The 25886-nt window shown below is 39.0% G+C and overlaps 1 protein-coding gene across 1 annotated transcript in view; it reads left to right on the top strand.

Annotated features, from left to right (window-relative positions):
• The window catches only part of LOC149218274 (exocyst complex component SEC5A-like), a 309979-nt gene extending 287480 nt beyond the window's left edge, over positions 1-22499 (top strand). The window contains 3 exon segments of the mRNA XM_089383884.1: positions 20135-20353; positions 20484-20659; positions 20661-22499. Coding sequence (XP_089240010.1) covers positions 20135-20353; positions 20484-20659; positions 20661-20922 — 657 coding nt within the window. The 3' untranslated portion in view covers positions 20923-22499.
• Positions 22500-25886: the final 3387 nt, after the last annotated feature.

The raw sequence follows: 25886 nt of genomic DNA, 5'->3' as shown, positions 1-25886 counted from the left end.
GCTCACTAAAGAGCTTCCTCAACCAAACAGCTTCACAACAAGCCATACTCACAGCAATGTGTTTGGCCTCGACAGTGCTTAGTGCAACCGATTTCGCTTCCTGCTCATCCAAGATATAGAAGCAAACCCCAAAGAGAAGCAACACCCAGACGTGCTCTTACGATCTACCACACTGCCAGCTCAGTCAGTGTCTGAATATCCATGTAGCCTCAAGTTCCCAACAATGTATCTCAGTCCATAGTGGATTGTGCCCCAGAGATATCTTAAGAGATTCTTGGCAGCAATCTAATGAATGTGATGAGACTCAACCATAAATTGACTCAACGTGTTCACAGTGAAGCATATGTCAGGACGGGAGTTGACCAAGAACATCAGGCCCCTGCAAGTTGGCGATACTCAGAAGGGTTCACTAATTTGGGCGCAGCAACACTTCCACATAGCTTCTTAAAGTTGAGTTCCATTGGAGTAGTCACGGACTTGCAATCCACCGTGCCACATCTCTCAAGTAGCTTCACAATGTATTTTCCTTGAGAAAGGAAAATCTCACCTGGATTTTGCCAGACCTCCATCCATAGGAAGTAATGCATCAACCCTAGGCCCTTCATCTCAAATTCGGAAGCCAACTCCCTCTTGCATTGATGAATGAGAGGCTTGTCCTTTTCAATCTTGAAGTATAGGTTTAGATTAACATCACTCCTTATAAATCGTAGCTTCATAAGATAGCTATCAATCCTCTCATACCAAGCCTCAGGGGCTTGCTTCAACCCATAGAGGGCTCTCTTCAACCTGCATACATGTGTCTCATGATCTTGAACTTCGAACCCCTCGGGTTGCTCCACATAGACTTCCTCCTTAAGCGAGCCATGCAATAAGGCAGCTTTGACATCCATCTGGTGTAGGCTCCATTCTTGCAAGGCAACAAGGGCTATATTCAAACGGATGGTGGTATATCGGGCAACTGGTGCAAATATCTCATCATAGTCTACTCCTTCCTTTTGAGAGAAGTCTCAAGCAACAAATCTGGACTTGAATTTTTCAGCACTCCGATCAACTCCATGTTTGATCTTGTAGAGCCATTTTGAAGTGACCACTGACTTGTCCTTTGGTCTAGGAACCACATCCCAGACATCATTTTTCATGATTGACTTATATTCCTCGTTCATCACATCCTTCCACACTTGGTGTTTCATAGCTTCTTCGAATGTACACGGCTCATATTGTAAAATGACACCCATGGCAATTAAGTACCCTTAGTACCTATTCGGCTTCTTTCTTTCACAAAATGTCCCCCTCGGTGCAATATGTTTCTCAACATCTTCAAGAGTATCTTTGAGCCACAAAGGTCTTTTTCTTGAAGTAGTGGGCTCACTAGGAGGTGGATCAATGGGATCCATCGGACCTTCAACATCGGGCAACAATTCATCAGACAGAGGTTCATCCTGCTTTTCTGCATCAACATCATTATTGCCCTTACTAGGGATAGGAAGTTCTTGGATATTCCTAAGGGAAAATCTTCATCGAAAGTGACATCATGACTTAATTCCACTGCCCTTTGATCATGAACATAGATTCTATATGCCTTCGAAGTTTCATTGTAGTCCACAAACATTCCTTTCTTCCTAGCTGCATCTAGTTTGTTTCTTTTCTCTTTCTGCACACGAAAATATACGGGACAACCAAAAATTCTAAATGAGAAACATTAGGCTTTTGTTGAATACTTCTTTGGGTGTCTTGAAGTCCAAAACTTGATGTGGGCATCTGTTTTGGACATTCACAACGGTGTTGGCAGCTTCTCCCCATAAGAACTTCGAAAGACCTTGATCATGAAGCATAGCACGGGTGGCTTCTATGATAGCACGATTCTTCCTTTCTGCATCACCATTTTGTTCAGGAGTATATGCATTAGTGATCTTCCTATTAATGCCTGTTTCTCTACAATAGTCTTTGAATTCATTTGACTCATATTCAGTTCCACTATCGGTCCTCAATATTTTGATCTTCTTCCCTGTTTGATTCTCGACCAAAGCTTTGAAAGAGCAGAACCATTTGAACACTTCATCCTTCTTCTTTAGGAAATAGATCCATGTTTTGCGAGAGAAGTCATCCACAAAAATAACATAGTACAAATATCCACCCAAAGATGTCACAGGGAACATACCTGATAGATCAGAATGGACCAATTGAAGAATATCGATGGTTTGAGTTTCACTTGAGGGGAATGGTGCCCTTGTATGTTTTCCATCTTTAGACCCTTGACAAACACCTTCATGATCTAAGTTAAATTCGGGCATACCTATGACGATGTTTGTTACACCAAGTAAGGCTTTGAAATGAAGGCGAGCAAATCTCTGGTGTCATAATTTGGATTGAAGAGAAGAATCACAAGTCATTGCTCCCAACGAAGTTCCTCCAACCTAATAGAGACCTTCAACCCTGAATCCAAGATCGAATGCATTTTTTGGGTTCCTTTGCCAAACACGAACCTTCCCATCAATGAATGTCACCTTGAAACCTTTATCTTCTATCACAGAAATAGAGACCAAGTTCTTTTTCAGATCAGGTACATACAACACTTCCTGTAAATGAAGACTTTGACCTTGATTTAAGTGGAGGGTAACAATCCGAATTCCTTTCACAGGATAAGTGGTATTATCAACAAGTATAATCTCCATATTCGTCTTCTTTTCAATAAAGTTAGAGAGAGCTTCTTTGTACCCAATGAAGTGCCTTGAGGCACCACTATCAATCAACCAATGATCCAATGTATCCGGAGGAAAGGCAGTGTTGAGGGAAGAAATAAGATAAAATTCTATTTGCTCTACAACATTAACTTCTTCATACCGGGAGTTTCTTGACTTCTTGGGAGGACAACCATTTCCATTTCGAGCAGTAGGAGCATTCCTCTTTCCTTTGTTATTGAACTTGTTGTTTCTTTGATTGCTATTTCCTTGGAAGTTGTTGTTATTGTTGTCATCATCTCTTGGAGTATCCTTCTTGTGAGGACACTCTTTAGCGAAGTGGCCAAACCTATTACAATCGATTCTTCCTTCTTTCAATCCCAACATGAAACCTTGACCTTGATTTCTTGGACTAGCATTGTTCTTCCTCTTAGAAATAGCGGAGAAGGCAGTAGGATTGTTTCCATTTCAGGGCTCGACTCTTTCCATCATCCTTATTTCTTCTTGAGTGCATCTACCCAATAATTCATCAAATCCCAGAATCCTGTCATTGTTGAGGATGGTAATGTTGAACACATCACATTCTCTTGTAAGGCCTCCAAGTGCAATAAGAGTAAGATCCCTGCGACCAATGACTTCTCCAATAGATAGGAGATCATTCTTGATCTCAGTAATCCTCATGAGGTAGGCTTCGATGGATTCTCCTCTATCCATCTTGATGTTTTTCAACTTATTCTTGAGAAAGAGAACTTGATTTGCATTATTTACTTTGAACATCACAACCAACTTGTCATACATCTCCTTAGATGTTTCCAAATCAGAAATATAGGCAACCAAAGGCTTGTGAATAGAATCAACAATAATTTTCTTATCTTTAACCTCACCTTTCTTGTACTTTGTTTGTGCAATAGTGAATGCATTTGAAGGAGGCTCCAAGTCCTTTTCCAACAACATTCCTTAGCGATTGCTTTTCCTCACTCCTTCTTGGGCTTTGTCTTCACTTGAGCTCCGATACCATTTTAATTTTAGATAAATATGGTATGTTCTATGCTTTAGCACAATTTACTTTAACGTTCTTATATAGTACAATCAAAGTCTCGGTTTTCCTAAAACAATTCTTAAATCTTATATCAAATTGATCTTAGACATAATCAAGGCCACCCTTGTTTTGTTGTTTCTTGACTTGACCATCATTGATTTGACTAGGGCTTCATTTTTAATGGTTTCTTTTTATCCTTGCTCTGATACCACGTTGATTTTTCATGATTTTCTAGCTTGATAATTACTTCCAATGATTTATCCATTACTTTATCTTGTGTCATATCTGTTAGTGTCGGTCTTGAAAGCCCTCCATCAGTGATCAAAGCTCTTTGCATTTGCATTAGTAGGTGTCTCATTAGTGTCAAATTTTGCATCCCGTTAGGCATGCCATAACCCTGATGGAGGAGCTGGTCTATTTATACCCCTCTTGGCTTTGCTGGATCGGGTCATATCAGTCATTAAGTTTTTCAAGCTTGTCTTGTTTTGTCTTAAGGTCAAAGGTCCTAGGTCTAGGGTTTTGGTCATTTATCCTTGCAAGGTCATGTCTTTGAAAGTCCTTGAGTGCCCAGCAAGCCAGAGGGAGGATTGTAAACATGTTTCTTTGATATTTTCATCATGTACAATTCATTTTTAACCTTGGATTTAAAAACTCTGTTTTTAAAGCCAAGGTCATGTTAAATTTGTGTAAAAAGAATGAAATTCCAAAAAGTCTTCAAAAGGACAGCAGTAACCCTGGTCCCCTTGCCAAAGTCCCTCAGATGATCTACCTGCAAAAAGAATCAAGTCAAAGCACTCAATGAGTCAAAATCAGGATAAAGGAAACCAAAAATCAGTGTTATAAAGTGTCAAAAGAAAAAACATTAGAAAGTGGGTTTGTAAATGAAATTTTTTCAAATGAGACTTATAAAAGCCCAAATTCCCTCCTTTCACTCTCATTGTGCATTTTAGAGCTTGCAAGAGAGAAAGAGAGAGTGATTGAGAGAAAGGAGCGAAATTGCAGCGATTTCAGGCAGTTGAGAGGGGCGCGACCCGTCGAGAGAGGTGCGCGACCTGTTGGAAGGTGCGCGACCCGTCCAGAGCCTCTCTGCAGTTCTGAAAATCAACGTGCGCGACCCGTTGGGAGGGGCGCGACCCGTTGGGAGCCCTGCGCGACCCGTTGAGCCGGTCTGCTGCAAACTTCAAAAAAATTCCCTAATCTTCTTCCAAATCACCAAATTTGCTCGAGGTAGGTGCTCTAAACATGGATTCATTGCTGTTATGAATGGTGGATGTCATGGGCATGCTTTTATGATCAAAATTTTGCAAGTGGAACTCTTTATATGGCTGCTATGTTCATAACCAAATTGTGCTAGGGTTTGTGTTGTTTCAAGATTACTTTTCCCTTTGGTTGGCTTCCCTTCCTTTCCCTATCACTTACACTCACATGTTCATCTCTCTTCCCATATTATTTTATAAATGAAATGCAAATTTTTCCCCATCCCTAGCCATTAAGAATGAAAACCCTACCCCTTTCCCAAAGCATCAAAAACAAAAAATGAAAACCCTAATTCCCCTCTACCATATGCATGTGCAAAATAACAAAAACTGTTGGTAAAATGTCAGCATGTTTTGTGCATGGTTTCCCTTTTTCCCTTATTGAACATGAATACATATATTCCCATGTTTCCTTTCATGCATGTTTTTCCCATATGCAATAATCTTTGCAAATGATTTCCCTATTACAAATATGTGTTCCTATATGCATATGATTTGCAAAATTTCCCTTGAAATTCCCTGTAATATTTATATATTCCCATTCCTTGTTAAAAGATCCCTCCCCTAACATTTCCCTCATGTTTTGTTCCCCTTGAAACAGCATAGATTTCAGCACTTTTTGCAGGCAGAGGCAGCAGTTTTATTTGTCCACTTTGCTCCTAAACCATGTCAGAAACCGAAACTTATGAGCAAAGTGATGACCATTCATCATCTACAGAGGTTGAGGAACAGAGGAGGCCTCGTAAGGGTGGTAAGGGTGGACATCATAAGCGAGAGGAGCCCACCTCTCTGGCAGAATTATAGGCTTGCCCCATGGCAGTGAGTTGTTTTCAGTATATGTCTTGTTATGATTTCTGTGAGAGAATTTCTCAGATTCAGCATCATAGAGAGTTGGCCCGCTTGTTTGTCTTGCACCTCCGTGATGGACATGTCACTCTGGCAGGGGTGAACTTCACATTGACTCCTGAGGTGATCTCACAGGCTACAGGGATACCAAATGTGGGTGAGGTGTGGCCTAAGCGCAGATTGCTAGATTTTGTTCACTTTGAGCCCTATGTCCGGCCACCATTCGTGAGACTTTTGACAGGTGTTTTTCCATTCAGATTTCTCCGGAGCGAGTATGCTCCCATCATGAGGCTTATTATGCATTATTTTACCTGTGAGGGCAGATTTTCACAGGTGTACTCATATCACATTCGCCTTTTGATGCATTTCACCCGAGTGAGGATGATGAACATCCCGGTCTTCTTGTTTCATAACATTCAGAGGATGGTGCCCATGTTGTAGAAGAAGACCCCGGCCCAGCAGTACAGGAGCTTATGCCATTATGGTTTGATTCAGCTCATAGTCTCACATCAGTTGACTCAGCAGGGCATCTCATGGGAGGAGTTCATCTCCCGTGAGTTTTTCACAGTGCCACCTCAGCCACATGAGGAGGTCATTCATGAGGAGGGAGGACCATCTCAGCAGCCTGATGCTCCCGTCACCCGACATGTTAGCTCCACTCCTTTGGTCACTTATCAGAAAGGCCCAAGGGCCTTATTTGCAGCAGCTAGGCGAGTACGATCTCCACAGCAGGTGGAAGGGGTCTCGCCTACATCTTCAGCTCAGCGAGTGTTATCTCCACATCAGGTGGAAGGGGCCTCGCTTTCTTCACCAGCATAGGTACTACAGAGGGGCAAAGAGCCCATGATTCATGAGGATCCGGTGATTGATCTTGAGGCCAGTTCTCCTAGCCAAGAGGCGAAGGAGATCATTCAGCATCTCAGGGTTGAAAATGATGTTTTACAGAGGAGATTTGAGGGTGCCCAATGGACTATTACTTACCTGGAGCAGCGGAACAAACAATTGGAGGAGGAGAAAGCACTTGATGAGCTATGGAGGATTCATAGCGACCGAGTCTTGAACCGTAGAAGACCCGGTGATCCATTGCCTGCTGACCGAGAGTCAATGCTCATTCAGGAGAATGCCCACTTGGAGAGGCTGTTGGCTAAGGCCAACCAAGAGAAAAAGTTGCTGAGAAACATGAAGAATCACTATTGGGCAAGGATGCATGTTTGCAAGGCCAAAATAAAAATGTTCCAAAGGAGGTTGTCCGAGGCTCTTAGGCGGAGGAAGAAGACCAATCCACTCCGTATCTTGGCTGAGGCATCCCTCAAAGGTCATGGCACTCACTAGCATCAGCTACAGCACAAATCCCAAAAAATTTGAGAATTTTGGGTAATTTTGGATTTTTTGGAAATTTACAGGTTTTGGCTCCTCAACAGGTCTCACCCCCGGTGAGACCCTTTGTCATCGTAGCTCCGTTTTGCAAAAACTCAGCATTTTTAGATTTGTCATGCAAAATTACATATGCCCATTGATGGACTTGAGTTTTTATGGGGTTTTGGGCCTCCAAAAGGTCAAAATACATGCAAAATTTGACTTTCTGCCCCTTTTTTGAGTTGCAGAAGCAGTCTTGGGAGAATTGAGTTTTGACTGGGCAAATGAACTCCAAAATCAAAAATTCCAGTTGGGTTCGAAAGTAGACTCGCGGACCTTTCCAACGAGCTATCCTGCACCCAATTCTGACATCGGGAAGTGCCCCAAACAGAACTCCAAAGTGCGCGACCCGTTGAGAAAAGGGGCGCAACCCGTTGAGGAAATTTTGCCAGATTTGACCCTTTTCGACTTTCTGAGGTTAATGATGATCTTCATGGATGTAATTGTGACACTTTTTGGATACTTTTACTCTTGTTTAACATTTCTAGAAGATTTATGCATGTAAAGGGTAAAAATTGAATGTATGAACTGGTTTCCAAGTTTATAGAGGCAAGTTGTTTTGACTACCTATTTTGTAGTGCTTAGTTTAGAAGTGGTTCAAACAGCTCCTAGGATAGTGAGCTCGACCCATGGAGGCAGGGAAAGAGGTTAGATCATCTATATTATGTACTTTCTTGCTCATTTTCATGGTTGGACTCTTGAGGGAAAAACTATCATTGTATTATTTCACTTGTATCTCTGCAATTTTTGGCTAAGGAAGACCAGGGTTTTGCAGTCATCTTTGGGATTCTTGTGGACTCATGTGTTGATGGTGTGTTTCTTCATGTTCTTGTAAGCTTTGTTATGTGATTCATTTCCTTTCTTTACTGCTGCACATTAAACAAATGAAGTGTTAAAGTATGAATTCATGCTAGCCATGCTCTGCTTTTAAATTTGTTTAATTCCATGTTTTCTACTGTCTAAAGAGAATTCAAAGTGATTGTTTGCTCTCTTTAGCTCCTCATCTTTCATTCCTGACCATTCATTTCAGTTAAAGGCATCAACGATGTCTCCTACCTCGCCCCAAGGAACCCCCTGCAGAAACTGTGTCCAATCCCCGCACCCAAAATTGCAATTCCTCAATTTGCCACCAAAAAACCCCAAATCAACCTTTTTAATCAGTTTACTAGCCTAATATCAGTGTTACCTTGTTGGTCATCTCATCCCATTGAAGATCTGCCGAGATTGACCGGAGAGAGCCTTCTCCTGCCCCGTAGGGCTAGCTACGAGGTTAAATGGTTTGATGTAGCCTTGAGGTTTACCTTTCTCAGCCTGAGGTGAAATTTCAAGCGCTAACAATATCCATCATTAACCAATTATACATAGAAAATATCAGTAGTAAAAATAATAATGACACAAGAGTCATGAAGAGACAACCAAACAGAAGAGACAAAATTTATCCTGGGAAAACCCTAACTAGGGAAAAATCTACCAAACCTTTTGTAGAGAAATAGTCCAATTCAAAAAGAGAGTTTGAATTTTCCAGTCAAATAATGTCAAATTGAGCAGTAACCAAACCCAAGTCAAACCTGGTCAAACAAAGATAAATTCATCCTCCTCAAATTTCGAACTCTTGGTATTTCAACCTCTTGCAATTTCAACCTTCTACTTAGAACTTTGGTTTGCTGCCTCAAAGAACTCCCACGTGTGAACAAAAGATAGGTGATCCAATTTGGTTTCCTAAATGGAGAGGTTGAATGCCAATTTATAATGTTTTAAGGATGCCCCAAAAGGTGTGACTCTTAGGTAGAGCTGGCCTATAATTTTGGGGCTGACTTGACTTTTGGAGGCAATTTCAGAAGTCAAAATTTTAATTTTTTCTTCTTTTATTTGGAGTCGACTTGAAACCAATTTTTCATTTTTCATTTTCTTTTATTTTGTGGGAAAATATAATTTACGAATATCGAACGCAACTACCAACCAAAATTCAATAGCCTCAAAATCTAGTAGGTCTTGTATAGGGATACCCTATAAGCCAAGCACTAGACTAAGTGAAAACAATGAGGTGTGTTCCATTGTCACCACAAGCACTACCCCCTATTGTTTATGGACTTTTACCAATGGGAGGCTTCCCATTATAGAGTCCACCTATGAAAGATATGTTAGGTTCAAGAATTAAGGTGACACTACAGGCTTATAGAGGATGGATCTTCTTAAGTACCAAGGGTCAATCAATGAAAGGGAAACAAGTCACATCCTCTAGTAAGATGTATTTAGGGTACAATTGACCTAGGGCTTGAGATATATCAAGCCAAAAGGGATATCCTAGGTTCAATTGGCTAAGAAAAGGTTTCCAATTTTTGAGTATTAGTAAACAAATGGTTTAAGAAACCCTCAACATGTCCTCAAGTTGAAGCTTTATGCAAACTAGGATTTTCCTAGCGAAAATCTACCTAGAGAAAGAGGATTAGGGCTTTAAATGGATAGATTAGCCATTAAGGGAGGTTGATTCTGAGCCAACCAAGTCTTCCCTCAATGTTGAATCCTTCCAGAAGCTGAAATTCCTCTAGGCCAATTTGCACCAAGCCCTAGCTTGGTTTCTTATCCTTCAGAGGGCCAAAATGTGTGTGTGTGGAAGAGAGAGAGAGAGAGAGAGCAAAATTCAAGTTTTTGGATAAAATTGTGTTTGTTCACCAATTTAACAAGGTCAATGCCTAGTCCTTGGTATGATGGAGTGTATGGATGCGGGAGATTGGCTAAATATTGCAAAGAAGTAAGGATATTTTGATGCCCTAGCACAAAACCCTAACTTTTATCTTTGTTCGGCATGAAGGTCACTTGGGAGAGCTATTACAAAAGTTCACCAAGGGGATTTCCATTCACATTTCATACATGAGTAATGCATACAATGATGATATCTAGATTCTATACAATAGATCTTCAATAATAAAAGCGTAATAGTAAAACGCTATATTATCAATTCATTCCATACATTTGACATAAAAACCAAGATTGATCAAGTACAAGGTTCACTTACAAGACAAAATGCATGAACAATCCTTTATTGGTCCAAGATAACATCTCCAATGCCAAGAAATAACTCCAGTAGACAAAAATGCTCCACAAGGTACAAAGAAGGTTGAAATCCCTAGGAGAACCGAATTCAAGTCCAAGTGATGATAATGAAATAGAATGGTCCTCTCCTCTATTCATATGAGTAGTACATCTAATTAGCCTATAATGCCTGTAAAAACAACTATGATGACTAACATAACCTTGGGTTACAAGCCAACCCACTAGCTTTAATATAATATGCCCTAACTAGCCCACACGTGTGAGCCGCTAGCTCTCTAGGGTTGATGTCATGCAATAAATGAGCTCCAATGGCATGTCCAAGCAAGATGAGAATGCTCTCACTTTCAAAGACTAGGGAGGGCTAGTTGCATCTGAGAAGCCCTCAATGCTAGAGCAGAGGAGGCCATTTTGAGCAGTTGGAGACCCCTTTGTGGTGCTCCAGTTGGATCTTGGGACCCCACAAGAGGCAATGAGGTTGATTTGAAGGCCAACTCTTAAATCTTGATTTTTACATGCTTCTACACCATCTTGGATACCTTATTGTTGTCACTTAGTCTAGTGCTTGCCTTGTAGGGTGCCGCTCTACAAGGCCTACTAGATTTTGAGGCAATAGGAATAATCGATTTTACGTTCATGTTTGCTACATTAACAACCTATAGAGTTGAAAATGTTTTGGAAATGGTGAAGGTGTACCACTCACCTTACATGCATGTGTCTGTGTAGGGGAAGGTGAAACACTCACCCTACACACATGTCAACCATAATGGGGTATCGCAGGGGAAGTTGAACCACTCAACCTGTATCTAGTTCACCACTAGGGGAAGGTGAACCACTCACCCTATGTTCGCTCATAGCTCCAAGACGTACCCCAAGCCTGCAGGAGCTCCCAGAGCTTAGTGTCTAACTCATACGGGACCCTCATACGAGGGTCATTCCATGACTCCAAGTCTCTCTTGGAAGGTTAAGAATTTGACCTTCTCCAAAGGCTTCATGAGAATTTCAGCGACCTGCTCATCCGTCCCAATGTGTTGGAGTCTTATTTCTCCCCGTTGTACCATATTCCGTATAAATTGGTACCTGATATTAATGTGCTTGGAGCGGTATTGGAACACGGGATTCTCTGATAGGTGAATCCCACTTTGGTTATCGCAGAAGATCATGGTGGTATCCAGCACATGCTCAAATAGCTCACTGAAGAGCTTCCTCAACCAAACAGCTTCACAACAATGTATTCAGCCTCGACGGTGCTTAGTGCAACTGATTTCTGCTTCCTGGTCATCCAAGATATAGAAGTAGACCCCAAAGAGAAGCAACACCCAGACGTGCTCTTACGATCCACCACACTGCTAGCTCAGTCAGCGTCTGAATATCCACATAGCCTCAAGTTCCCAACAATGTATCTCAGTCCATAGTGGATTGTGCCCTAGAGATATGTTAAGAGATTCTTGGTAGCAAGCCAATGAATGTGATGAGGCTCGACCATAAATTGACTCAACGTGTTCATAGTGAAGCATATTTCAGGACGGGAGTTGACCAAGAACATCAAGGCCCCCACAAGCTGGTGATACTCGGAAGGGTTTGCTAATTTGGGCACAACAACACTTCGACATAGCTTCTTAAAGTTGAGTTCAATTGGAGTAGTCACGAATCCACCATTCCACATCTCTCAAGTAGCTTCACAATGTACTTTTCTTGAGAAAGGAAAATCTCACCTGGATTTTGCTAGATCTCCAACCCTAGGAAGTTGCCCTAGGTCCTTCATCGCAAATTCAGAAGCCAATTCCCTCTTGCATTGATGAATGAGAGGGTCATCACCTGTCAGAAAGAGATCATCCACATAATGGACCAGAATGAGAGGCTTGTTCTTTTCAATCTTGAAGTATAGGTTCGGATTAACATCACTCCTTGTAAATCGTAGCTTCATAAGATAGCTATCAATCCTCTCATACCAAGCTTTAAGGGCTTGCTTCAACCCATAGAGGGCTTTCTTCAACCTGCATACATGTGTCTCATGATCTTGAACTTCGAACCCCTTGGGTTGCTCCACATAGACTTCCTCCTTAATTGAGCCATGCAATAAGGAAGTTTTGACAACCATTTGGTGTAGGCTACATCCTTGCAAGGCAACAAGGACTATAATCGAACTGATGGTGGTATATTGGGCAACTGGTGCAAATATCTCATCATAGTCTACTCCTTCGTTTTGAGAGAAGCCTCGAGCAACAAATGTGGCCTTGAATTTTTCAGCACTCCCATGAACTCCATGTTTGATATTGTAGAGCCATTTTGAAGTGACCTTGGGTCTAGGAATTGTTGATTTTGGATAGCATCGGATGTGCTCTAGCCATGAAAATTGGTGGAGAGGTTAAAGCACATGAGATCTCCAAGATCCAGAAATGGTTTGGGCAAATTCTAACCAGTTCGGGAGATATTAAAATAATTAATATTTTTAATGGAGTTTTTAATGGAGTTCGTAAGTCTAAACTTAGGAAAAATAAAATATTAATGGGTATTAATATAAGATTGGGTTAGACGGTTCTAAAAGTCATGGATCAAGCCAAATCTAATCTTAGCCATTGATTAGAGATTTAATTTCGGTCGTTGATGGACCAACGAGAAAAGTATAAGAGAAGGCTTGAGGCTCATTTGGAGAATACACCAGAGTGACTAGTCATTCATTTTGTTAGAGCGGGGTTGCTAAACAAAAATGAATCAATGATCAGCAGTGAGGGGCAGTGGGTACGAGGCAGAGAGGCAAGGACAATACTGGGAGACCAGCACAGAAGCGAAGAGAGTGAGAGAAGAAGTCAGTCCAGGCTATGCAGAGCCCAGTAGAGGTAGCACATAGCCCAAAGAGCCTGCATCATCCACGCAGAGGGCAGAGGGCGTGACGCAGAGGCTGCACAGTGCATCAGAAGGCTGAAGTAGTGGCCAAAAGGGCCAGTGCTGAGCTTCAGTTGTGCCGGAGAGGGTTTCATGGGACATGTTTCTGAATACCTGTTTCCAAATATAGAGGTATTACTGCTATATATTTTTCCTCTGTTGGGTGAGTCGGTTTAGGTACCCATTTGTACTCAGATAAATTGCATAATAATATAACCCTCTGAATAGCTGCGCTGATATTCTCGCATTGGGCTTTTCCGGGGACATTGGTTCAAAAATAATGGTGTCACTTGTGTGCTCGATTTCTTTCAGTTGATGATCTGTAGATGTTGATATTGTACTTGTGTTTATTTTCAGTATTTACATAGTAAATAACTTGTTAAGTAATTAAACAAGTGGGTGAATTAAACCAGATAGTACAAGAAGAATTTCTAACAGGTTAGACTTAGAAATTCCAACAGGAACCAGATCCCAGACATCATTTTTCATGATTGACTCATATTCCTCGTTCATCACATCCTTCCAAACTTGGTGTTTCACAACTTCTTCGAATGTACATGACTCAGATTGTAAAATGGTACTCATGGCAACTAAGTACCCTTGGTACCTATTTGGCTTCTTGCTTTTATGAAATGCCCCCCTTGGTGCAATATGTTTCTCAACATCTTCAAGAGTATCTTTGAGCCACAAAGGTCTTTTTCTTGAAGTAGTGGGCTCACTAGGAGGTGGATCAATGGGATCCATCGGACCTTCAACATCGGGCATCAATTCATCAGACGGAGGTTCATCCTGCTTTTCTGCATTAGCATCATTATTGCCCTTCCTAGGATAGGAAGTTCCTGGATTTTCCTAACAGTAGAATCTTCATCGAAAGTGACATCATGACTTAATTCCACTTCCCTTTGACTAGGAACATAGATTCTATATGCCTTCAAAGTTTCACTGTAACCCACAAACGTTCCTTTCTTCCTAGATGCATCTAGTTTGTTTCTTTTCTCTTTCAACACATGAAAATATACGAGAACCAAAAATTCTAAAATGAGAAACATCAAGTTTCTTATCGGTGAATACTTCTTCAGGTGTCTTGATGTCCAAAGCTTGATGTGGGCATTTGTTTTGGACATTCATAGCGGTGTTGGCAGCTTCTCCCCTTAAGAACTTCGAAAGACCTTGATCATGAAGCATAGCACGGGTGGCTTCTATGATAGTACGATTCTTCCTTTCGGCAACACCATTTTGTTCAGGAGTATATGCACTAGTTGTCTTCCTCTTATTGCCCGCTTATCTACAATAGTCTTTGAATTCATTTGACTCATATTCGGTTCCATTATCGGTCCTCAACATTTTGATCTTGTTCCCTGTTTGATTCTCGATCGAGGCTTTGAAAGAGCAGAACCATTTGAACACTTCATCCTTCTTCTTTAAGAAATAGATCCATGTTTTGTGAGAGAAGTCATCCACAAAAATAACATAGTACAAATATCCACCCAAAGATGTCACCAGCAACATATCTAATAGATTAGAATGGACCAATTGAAGAATATCGATGGTTTGAGTTTCACTTGAGAGGAATGGTCCCCTTGTATGTTTTTCAGCTTCACACCCTTGACAAACACCTTCATGATCTAAGTTAAATTCGGGCATACCTGTGATGATCTTCGTTACACCAGGTAAGGCTTTGAAATGAAGGTGAGCAAATCTCTGGTGTCATGATTCGGATTGAAGAGAAGTATCACAAGTCATTGCTCCCAATAAAGTTCCTCCAACCCGATAGAGACCTTCAACCCTGAATCCAAGAGTGAATGCATCTCTTGGGTTCCTTTGCCAAACACGAACCTTCCCGTCAATGAATGTCACCTTGAAACCTTTATCTTCTATCGCAGAAATAGAGACCAAGTTCTTTTTCAGATCAGGTACATATAGCACTACTTGTAAATAAAGAGTTTGACCTTGATTTAAGTGGAGAGTGACAGTCCCAATTCCTTTCACAGGATAAGTGGTATTATCCCCAAGTATAATCTCCATATTCGTCTTCTTTTCAATAAAGTTAGAGAGAGCTTCTTTGTACCCAATGAAGTGCCTTGAGGCACCCTATCAATCAACCAATGATCTAATGTATTCGGAGGAGAGGCAGTGTTGAGGGCAGAAATAAGATAAAATTCTTTTTGCTTTACAACATTAACTTCTTCATACCTAGAGTTTCTCGACTTCTTGGGAGGACGACCATTTCCATTTCGAGTAGGAAGAGCATTCCTCTTTCCTTTGTTATTGAACCTGTTGTTTCTTTGATTGCTATTTCCTTGGAAGTTGTTGTTATTGTTGTCATCATCTTTTGGAGTATCCTTCTTGTGAGGACACTCTTTAGCAAAGTGGCCAAACCTGTTATAATTGAAGCATCTTCCTTTTCTTCCTTCTTTGAATCCTGACTTGAAACCTTGACCTTGATTTCTTGGACCAACATTGTTCTTCCTCTTAGAATGAGCAGAGAAGACGGTAGGATTGTTTCCATTTGAGGGCTTGTCTCTTTCCATCATCCTTATTTCTTCTTGAGTCCATCTACCCAATAATTCATTAAATCTCGGAATCCTATCATTGTTGAGGATGGTAATGTTGAACACATCCCATTCTCTTGTAAGGCCTCCAAGTGCAATAAGAGTAAGATCCCCATCACCAATGACTTCTCCAATAGATAGGAGATCATTCTTGATCTTAGTAATCCTCATGAGGTAGGATTGGATGGATTGTCCTCTATCCATTTTGATGTCTTTCAACTTATTCTTGAGAAAGAGAACTTGATTTGCATTATTTACTTTGAACATCCCAACTAGCTTGTCATACATCTCCTTAGATGTTTCCAAATCAGAAATATAGGCAACCAAAGGCTTGCAAATAGAATCAACAATAATTTTCTTAGCTTTAAACTCACCTTTCTTGTACTTTGTTTTTGCAATAGCGAATACATTTGAAGGAGGCTCCATTACTCTTTCTTTGACATAGTCAATGGCATCATTTTCTTCCAATGTCAGATCTAGAGACATCTTCCATGCATGATAATCGGATTTGCCCTTAAGCTTGTCCTTGGTTTTGAAGTAAGATGTAGTCGTCATTGGGACTAGTTCCAACAACTTCCCTTAATGATTTCTTTTCCTTTCTCTTGCTTGGGCTTTGTCTTCACCTAAGCTCCAATACCATGTTAATTTTAGATAACAATGGTATGTTCTATGCTTTAGCACAATTTACTTCAATTTTCTTCTATAGTATAATCAGAGCCTCGGTTTTCCTAAAACAATTCGTAAATATTATATCAAATTGGTCTTAGACATAATGAAGTCCACCCTTGTCTTGCCCTTTCTTGACTTGACCATCATTGATTTGACTAGGGCTTCATTTTTAATGGTTTCTTTTTATCCTTGCTCTGATACCACGTTGATTTTTCATGATTTTCTAGCTTGATAATTACTTCCAATAATTACTTCCAATGATTTATCCATTACTTTATCTTGTGTCATATTCATCATTAACCAATTATACATAGAAAATATTTAGCATTAAAAATAATGACAGTAGAATCATGAAGGGACAACCAAACACAAGAGACAAAATTTATCCTGGGAAAACTCTAATTAGGGAAAAATCCAACAACCCTTTCGTAGAGAAATAGTCCAATTCAAAAAGAGATAGTCTGAATTTTCCAATCAAATAAAGTCAAATTGAGCAGTAACCAAACCTGGGTCAAACCTGGTCAAACAAAGATAGATTCATCCTCCTGAAATTTTGACCTCCTGGTATTTCAACCTCTTGCAATTTCAACCTTCTGCCTAGAACTTTGGTCTGCTGCCTCAAAGAACTCCCACGTTTGAACAAAAGATAAGTGATCCAAATTGGTTTCTTAAATGGAGAGGTTGAATGCCAATTTAAAACGTTTTAAGGATGCCCCAAAAGGTGTGACTCTTAGGTAGAGTTGGCCTATAATTTTGAGGCCGACTTGACTTTTGGAGGAAATTTTAGAAGTCAAAATTTAAAATTTTTCTTCTTTTATTTGGAGACGACTTGAAACCATTTTTTCATTTTTCATTTTCTTTTATTTTGTGGGAAAATATAATTTACGAATATCGAATGCAACTACCAACCAAAATTTAACAACCTCAAAATCTAGCAGGTCTTGTATAGGGGTACCCTACAAGGCAAGCACTAGACTAAGTGAAAACAATGAGGTGTGTTCCGCTGTCACCACAAGCACTACCCCCTACTGTTTATGGACTTTTTCCAATGGGAGGCTTCCCATTATAGAGTCCACCTATGAAAGATATGTTAGGTTCAAGGATTAAGGTGACACTAGAGGCTTATAGAGGATGGATCTTCTTAAGTACAAGGCTCAATCAAGGAAAGAGAGGCAACTCACATCCTCTAGTAAGACTAAATTAGGGTACAATTGACCTAGGGCTTGAGATATAGCAAGCCAAAAGGGATATCCTAGGATCAATAGGCCAAGAAAAGGTTTCCAATTATTGAGTATTAGCAAACAAAAGGTTTAATAAATCATCAACAAGTCTGTTGAAGCTTTACACAAACTAGGTTTTTCCTAGGGAAAATCTACCTAGGGTAAGAGGATTAGGGCTTGAAATGGAGAGATTAGCCACTAAGGGAGGTTGATTTTGAGGCAACCAAGTCTTCCCTCAATGTTGAATCCTTCCACAAGCTAAAATTCCTCCTCTAGGCCAATTTGCACCAAGCCCTAGCTTGGTTGCTTATCCTTTAGAGCGTCGAAATGTGTGTGTGTGTGTGTGTGTGTGTGTGTGAGAGAGAGAGAGAAGAGAGAGAGAGAGAGAGCAAAATTCAAGTTTTTGGATAAAATTGTGTTTGGTCACCAATTTAACAAGGTCAATGTGTAGTCCTTGGTATGATGGAATGTATGGATGCGGGAGATTGGCTAAATCTTGCAAAGAAGTATGGATATTTTGATGCCCTTGCACAAACCCTAACCATTATCTTTGTGAGGGATGAAGGTCACTTGGGAGAGCTATTACAAAAGTTCACCAAAGGGATTTCCATTGACATTTCATACATGAGTAATGCATACAGTGATGATATCTAGATTCTATACAATAGATCTTCAATAATCAAAGCATAATAGTAAAATCATATATTGTCAATTCATTCCATACATTTGACATAAAAACAAAGATTGATCAAGTACAAGGTTCACTTTCAAGACAAAATGCATGAACAATCCTTTATTGGTCCATGATAACTTATCCAATGCCAAGAAATAACTCTAGTAGACAAAAATGTTCCACAAGATACATTGAAGGTTGAAATCTCTAGGAGGACCGAATTCAAGTCCAAGTGATGATAATGAAATAGAATGATCCTCTCCTCTATTTATATGAGTAGTACAACATCCAATTAGCCTATAAATACCGTAAAAACAACTATGATGACTAACATAACCTTGGGTTACAAGCCAACCCACTATCTTTAATATAATATGCCCTAACTAGCCCACACGTGTGAGCCGCTAGCTCTCTAGGGCTGATGTCATGCAATAAATGAGCTCCAAATGGCATGTCCAAGCAAGATGAGAATGGTCTCAACTTCACAGACTAGGCAGGTCTAGTTGCATGCGAGAAGCCCTCAATGCTAGAGCAGAGGAGGCCATTTTGAGCAGTTGGAGACCCCTTTGTGGTGCTCCAGTTGGATCTTGGGACCCCACAAGAGGCAATGAGGTTGATTTGAAGGCCAACCCTTAAATCATGATTTTTACATGCTTCTACACCATCTTGGACACCTCATTGCTGTCAGTTAGTCTAGTGTTTGCCTTGTAGGGTGCTGCTCTACAAGACCTACTAGATTTTGCGGCAACAGGAACAATCGATTTTACGTTCATGTCTGCTACATTAACAACCTATAGAGTTGAAAATGTTTTGGAAATGGTCTTGCAAAATTGCTCTTATTTGATTTTCTTTATTTCAATGCTCTCCTTGATGAAATTATGGGGCCGAGATTCTTTTTGAAGAAAATTAGTTTTAAGACAATGGAAATAAATTTAAAGGCTTTCTGAGTGTCGCCGGCCCAATTTTTCTGACCTGAATTCTTCAAAGACTCCGAACTGGTTTTTCAAATCAGTCTCTTTTTGTATGCTGGGGTTAACAAATGTTTTACTAGGCTGCTCCTTGCTAAACTGAACTGATTTTGCAGATGATTTTCTTTTGTGTGAAAGGAATGAGTTATCATCTTTCTCAAGTCCCACTAAGGAATTACGTTACTCTTTGAATTAACCCAACCTCTTCTGGTTGCTTCCCACCTCAAGGTCCAATCTAAATTGTCTATCTATATGGGGCCTGGGCTCCAGATTCCATGGTTGAGCAATATCTGAAAGACAATCCTCAAGAGTCCAAACATGACACATAAACCTTATATGGGAGATTATTTCGAAACTATACCTATTTTTTTCATCACAAGTGTGGTGATAGGCAATTGGTCTAATCGTGTCACTGAATATTTCACTCTACCGAAGGATTAATTGGTGAAAGTGCATATGACATGTTTCCATATGACATTAGTGTAGCCTGGATGCTCTAATTTCCAATAGTGAGTTACACAGTATCTTGCATCTTGAATTAAGGGAGAGTTGTGAATAGATGGTATTTTGATTTTGTTAACTTCATATTTTAGTTGTTCTTTTTCTCTAATATTGATTATTTTACTGAATTCTACATTTCATCAGTTGTAAAAAATTAGTCTACTATGCATTTTACGATTTACCATTCAGTTTACATTGTTAATGTTGGCCTGTGTCCTTTTACTGTTTCAAAAGCATTTGCTTGATTGGGTCAGTCCTTGTATGCTCTTTCTTACAACGATTGATGTTCTGGGCATCAATCCAATTAATTTCTTGTACAATCTTGAATATGCAGATAAACTTTTGATGCTGAAACTCTTTTGATGTCTTATGTTTGCAGTTTGACTACTTTGAAACCATATTGCACATTTATTTGACACCAGTAGCCCATGAAGCTCTCAAATCTCTGCGTGAGCTATTATTGGAAAAGGCTACAGATACTGTAAAAGATTCTTCAGAAAGTGTTGGGCATAACCGGCGACAAACACGTGGAAGTGAGGATGGGCTTATAGCAGATGAAAGACTGCAAGGAACTGCAGTATCACCAGATGATCTAATTGTAAGAGTACATCTACCTCTGCTTGATTATTCCGTAGATTAAGTGCATGTATTTATAGAGACCGTTGTTTTCCATTGCCAGAGGTTAATGAGATATTTCAACTGATGCGCTGACTTCAATTTAATTGCAGGCACTGGCACATCAAGTTAGTGCCGATTTCCTCCAGTTGGAACTGAGGAGAACTCAAATCAATACTGTTTGTTTCAGAGAGTTATCTATTCATTTGGAACCAATGTCAGAGACAGGGCGGCATGTCTTACAAACCTCCCATACTATGGCAGCTCCAGCTAGCACACATATGAAAGGTACATAGACGTAGGTTATCAGGATCTAGCTTGTCTGACTCAGATTCCCATTCAAGTAAGCCGTTTGCAATGGTACATCCTCATTCTCCGATTACTCAACCTGGATATGCCAGTTCAGATGTTGGGAGTGATAGTGCTGATATAAGAGGACGGGTTCCCTCAAATGATAGGTATTCTAAACCTCAGTCAGAGGCAAGATGGAATTCAGAGTCAAGATGGAGTTCAAGGAGAACTTCAAGAGTAACAGATGACGATTTGAGATGAAATTTGTACATTGGAAAAGGTTGATCCTTGTCTAGTATTTTTCCCTTCCCATCTAGGCATGTCTTTTTACCGTAGTTTGTAAATTTCTATCTTTTCATCCATTCACCGACTTATTTAACAGTGATTCCATTCGACCAATTGTTACTCTCAATTTCTAGACATTTTTCTTCAGATGTCACTGTGATGTATAAGCGATGCACTTTGAAAAGTAAGAGAAGCTTCATTTCTAAAGTTTTGTGTTATTGCATAGTGCACTCCATCCCCCACAAGCTGTCCCCCAAAAAATGAGGTGTTTTTGTGCCCACTGGAATATGAAAACTAAGAGTGAGTATTTTTTAATAATTTCCCAATCTACAGTACACACCTGTATAGTCAAGACCTGTTGTCTAGAGTGTGATATACTCGAGCAAATGAGGAATTCTGGAATCCACAGCTTCAAATTGAGCACAATATATTGCTTATTTTGTCGAAGACATGAAACTAACTTTGTGTGTTTCTTGTTGGAGGCTTATAATTGAATGTACTAAGACATGAAACGGAGTCGCTGGTGGAGTTGATTATGAGCCTACGCTACTATACTATGGGGTGTTAGAACCAGACATTCACTTCAATAAGGATTGCTGTTGTCAATTCACGTTTTGGTGATGAGAAAACATTGATTTTCTATGTAATTTGCTGAAACTGGCTTTATGTTCAACAAATATAATGGGTACCATATTTAAATCGCAGGGTTAATGTTGTATAGAGGATTAGATGATTGAAATGTCATTCTCTGCTTTGTAATCTATATGGATATACAGCCAATTTAATGGAAGAAATAAAATTTCCGTCATGAAATCTTAAAAGATCAGAAAATAATAGGTACTTGTGTTTACGGCCACTGTTACTTTGGCAACTGGAGAATATATAGAATAGAACCAGGAAATTGTGATACAAAGTTAAAAATAGCGTTGTAATCGATGCAAATGATATTTAGTAAATTAATGCATATGATGAAAATATACCAACCTGCACCGTAAAACTATATTAGCTCTTAATATAATTCATACATGTATCATAAATTAACAAGGTCGCGAACTCTTTTTTTGATCACAGCAAGATAAAATTTCAGATTTCCAAGGTACCGACTGATAAGGGTACCTCAGCTTTATTGGAAAGTAAATTTGAATTTATGGTATCACAGGGTTCCTTTTGTTTGACAAACTTTGAATCAAGCTACAAAAATCCTATTGCATTAGGTGGTTTGATAGTTTCAAGCTATGTTTTAAAAATATGTTTGCTAACTTAAAATTAAGGGAAAAGTTATGTGGATTTGGAAAACGGATAGCAGTGTTCCAGAAAAATACAGAATAAAGTTAATGGAATTTGAGAAACTAGCATATTTGATATATGTTTTAATATAAAATGAAATCTTTTTTAATATAGAATGAAATCCATAATTAGAGTGCAAAACTATGTCGTTCTAAGCTTGAGACTTTGATGTTTGGCATATTTATTTTGTTAATTAAATGATTCTACTCGTTTTGCTGAGCCAGCTTGAGAGATCATGGATTAAACCTTGAAATGGAAGGCAGATATGGATTCAGAGGCAAGAGAAGTCAGAGTGTGCTGCTGCCATGGTAGTATCACTACTTTTATCAACATTGAAAATGCTTTTTTAGTTAATTTGATGTAAAGGATTTTTTTTTTAAATGACCATATCTTGTTTACTATGATTGCTTTTGGCTCATAGTTGAACGTCATAAAATGTTGGCATCTTATTCAAACATTGAAGAACATATTTTACGCTTGCCAAATTGGTGCTGATCTTTTCTAGGTAATAACGGGATGTTCATTTAATTATTATGTTGCTCTGAAAGGTTTAGGAAAGAATGCGGCCAGGCGGTGTGACAACTATAGATGATTTTGTAACTGTCACATGCAAGGATGTCAGAGATTAAATAGATACAAACTTCCCTACCGATGTGATGCAATGTGGTCATGACTTTCAAGCTTTTGACCTGAGCGGTGTTTCATGCTAGATATATACCATTGTAATATTCTAGACAAAGAGATCAAAACATGAAATGACAGCCAAAGTATGGCAATCAATGTGGGCTATTTTGTTGAGCTTTGATTTTTTGTTTAAATAAAAGAGTACATTAGTGTGGAGAACAGTTAGTGTCATGTGATTCTGCAAAATGGTGATATAAGAGGATGAACATTATTTTTCATTTTAGTGAATATGCTGTTCAACATATGTACTCTTTTTTCTATTATGAGGAAATTTATTTTGACAAAAGCTCGTTGCCTTCTCATTTTGATCCATATAAAAGTACGCTAGTTGTCACATGCACCTTTAGAAGCGTTACAGTGTATCACACAGATTTTTCCCCGAGTAATTATAGAGAACACAGTTGTCCAGAAATCTTCAGCATCATCAAATTAAAGATATGCTATTGCAACGCAAATATAGAGCCCAAAAATGTTATCCAAAGAAATTGTTAGTGATGAGAACATCTAGGTACATACACAACATACAAGGAATTGCCTAGATTTGTTGGTTTACTAACTATGGTTTTGTTCTAAAGTAGAATATGTCGGTATAGAAAAAGTAGAGTAAATGAGAGTTAAGATGATGCATCAGCAGTCAATACTTTGTTCAAGGACCAGTGGGACATGTTATAAATAATGAAGCTAGATCAATGGAGTTGTTGGACGACTGAAAGTCAGTGTTCCCCGTGTGTTTTGCGACATATGCTTAACAATGTCTTGAAGATCCGTTAACTCAAATGACGTCTCTGTTTACCAACACCAGCGAGTTTTGGTGCAACACAATTGTGATTCTAGCAAGTGGTATTAGAGCCAAAGGTCTCGAGTTCAAAGCACACTCAAGTCACGTTGGGGGGCTGATTATTAGACGAATGAAAGTCAAGGCTTCCCACGTGTTTCGTGACATGTTTCTAACAACCTCTCGAGGATCTATTAACTCTGGCGATGTGCCTGTTTACTAACACTTGTGGATTTTGGTGTAATTTCAATCGTGATTCCAACAAAACCCTCATAGACACTTCATTCAAGGGTCATACAAATGTTGCGAAAATGAAGTTAAATTGGTGGAACCTTATGGGAGTTACATGTCGCAGTTGCATGATAGTCGACAGGTTTTCCAAAAGTGTAGTTGCATGATTGTTGAAGTTTGTCCAAGGAGGTAATATATGTACCCTGCTAGTTTTGGTGTAACACAATTGTGATTCCAACAAGTGGTATTAGAGCCAAAGGTCTCAAGTTCAAAACACACTCAAGTCACGTTGGGCGGCTGGTTGTTAGATGAATGAAAGTCAAGGCTCCCCACGTGTTTCGTGACATGTTTCTAACAACCTCTCGAGGATCTATCAACTTTGGCGATGTGCTTGTTTACTAACACCTGTGGATTTTGGTGTAATTTCAATCGTGATTCCAACAAAAGCCTCATAGACACTTCATTCAAGGGTCATACAAATGTTGCGAAAATGAAGTTAAATTGGTGGAGCCTTATGGGAGTTACATGTCGCAGTTGCATGATAGTCGAGAGGTTTCCCAACATTGTAGTTACATGATTGTTGAAGTTTGTCCAAGGAAGTAATATATGTACCCATTTAGATCCTAATCTCAATCATCATTCTTAATTTTTTCAATCACATGTATGAATCATTATTACACAATTATTGTCGTAAGCAACGTCTTTAATGTAAATTTTTCTAACCCTAGGGGACTTTGGTTCTAATGTTCTCATTAAGTAACTCAAAAATGAGATTTATTTAATATTATAAAATTAAATTTATAATCATTTCATCAATTATAAATCATTGAAAAATGAACAGAAAAAATAAAAATACATAGGGATTTTTATTTCTAATCATCTTTTCATTCCTTTTATGAGAACTTGCAAGGTGACTTTTGCAGCCTACTTGAACTATCAATTGTATGGTCAATAAAATTACCTCAAACTAAGGTGTATGGCCTTTGTAAAATAGGGTACAACTACAATATATGACCTACACTTTCCCTGTTTGTTTTGAACACCAAATCTCTCTTCCTCTCAACACTGAAGCACACTATAACAATTTGTAAAAGATTGTGTATCCATACATCTAAAGGCGTGTTACATATGCATAAATAAAAATATGGTTACAACAACAGTACAACATGTATGCTTTATTGACATCTTGTTGGTCTCTTTGGAAAATTTGTTCATTTTCTTGCTAATGCACTCTTCCTTCTTCCAATGCTTTTGATCTCTTTGTTCATTTTCTTGCTGATGCACTCTTCCTTCTTCCAATGCTTTTGATCTCTTCTTATATGAGGTTAGGCTTTCATATCTTGGCCTCTATGCTTTGAGAAAAATAACTAATATCCTCAGTCTCAAATATTCTCTATCTCAATCTTGCAATGTATAACTAAGATTGAATTATAATTTAAGTTACTAATGTTCTAGAACATTTCATTTAAATCAAATTAACTCCAAATATTAGACTTTCATTTTTCTTTTATTTTTCAAGTGAAATTACAATAATGACTTTCCAAGGTGGTCACAAATGAAATGGCTCAAACCACTTCCTACATATTCACATTAAAACTTGTGCACGAAGTCCTTGTTTGAGCTACATTTCTCAACACTCTATAAGAAAGGAATTCTACACCAATCCAAGTTAGCCTCTAAATGCATCAAACTTCTCTTTTGCAAAGGGCGTGGTTGGATTATTGCTGACCCATTTTTATGTATTCATACTATTAAATTTTCTTTTACAATAAGTTTTCCTTTCCATTTTTTGTTAATCCATAAAAGGTTCATATGTTATTGATTTTTTACTTCGTTATAAATGTTTCAATAAAATTCTTAAGACATCTGAAGATCCATTTTGCCGAAGTAACCTTTTTCACTCTACTCATTTCTTATCCCGCGCTACTCTTCATACTTGGGTAATTTTTCATTTATGTGTAGA

This window comes from Pinus tabuliformis, chromosome Q (assembly GCF_031772625.1).
Source record: "Pinus tabuliformis cultivar Carrire ecotype Pingquan chromosome Q, CPIR1, whole genome shotgun sequence".
Classification (NCBI taxonomy): domain Eukaryota; kingdom Viridiplantae; phylum Streptophyta; class Pinopsida; order Pinales; family Pinaceae; genus Pinus; species Pinus tabuliformis.
The sequence above is the reverse complement of the archived record's forward strand: the minus strand, read 5'-3'. Positions and strand labels throughout refer to the sequence as shown.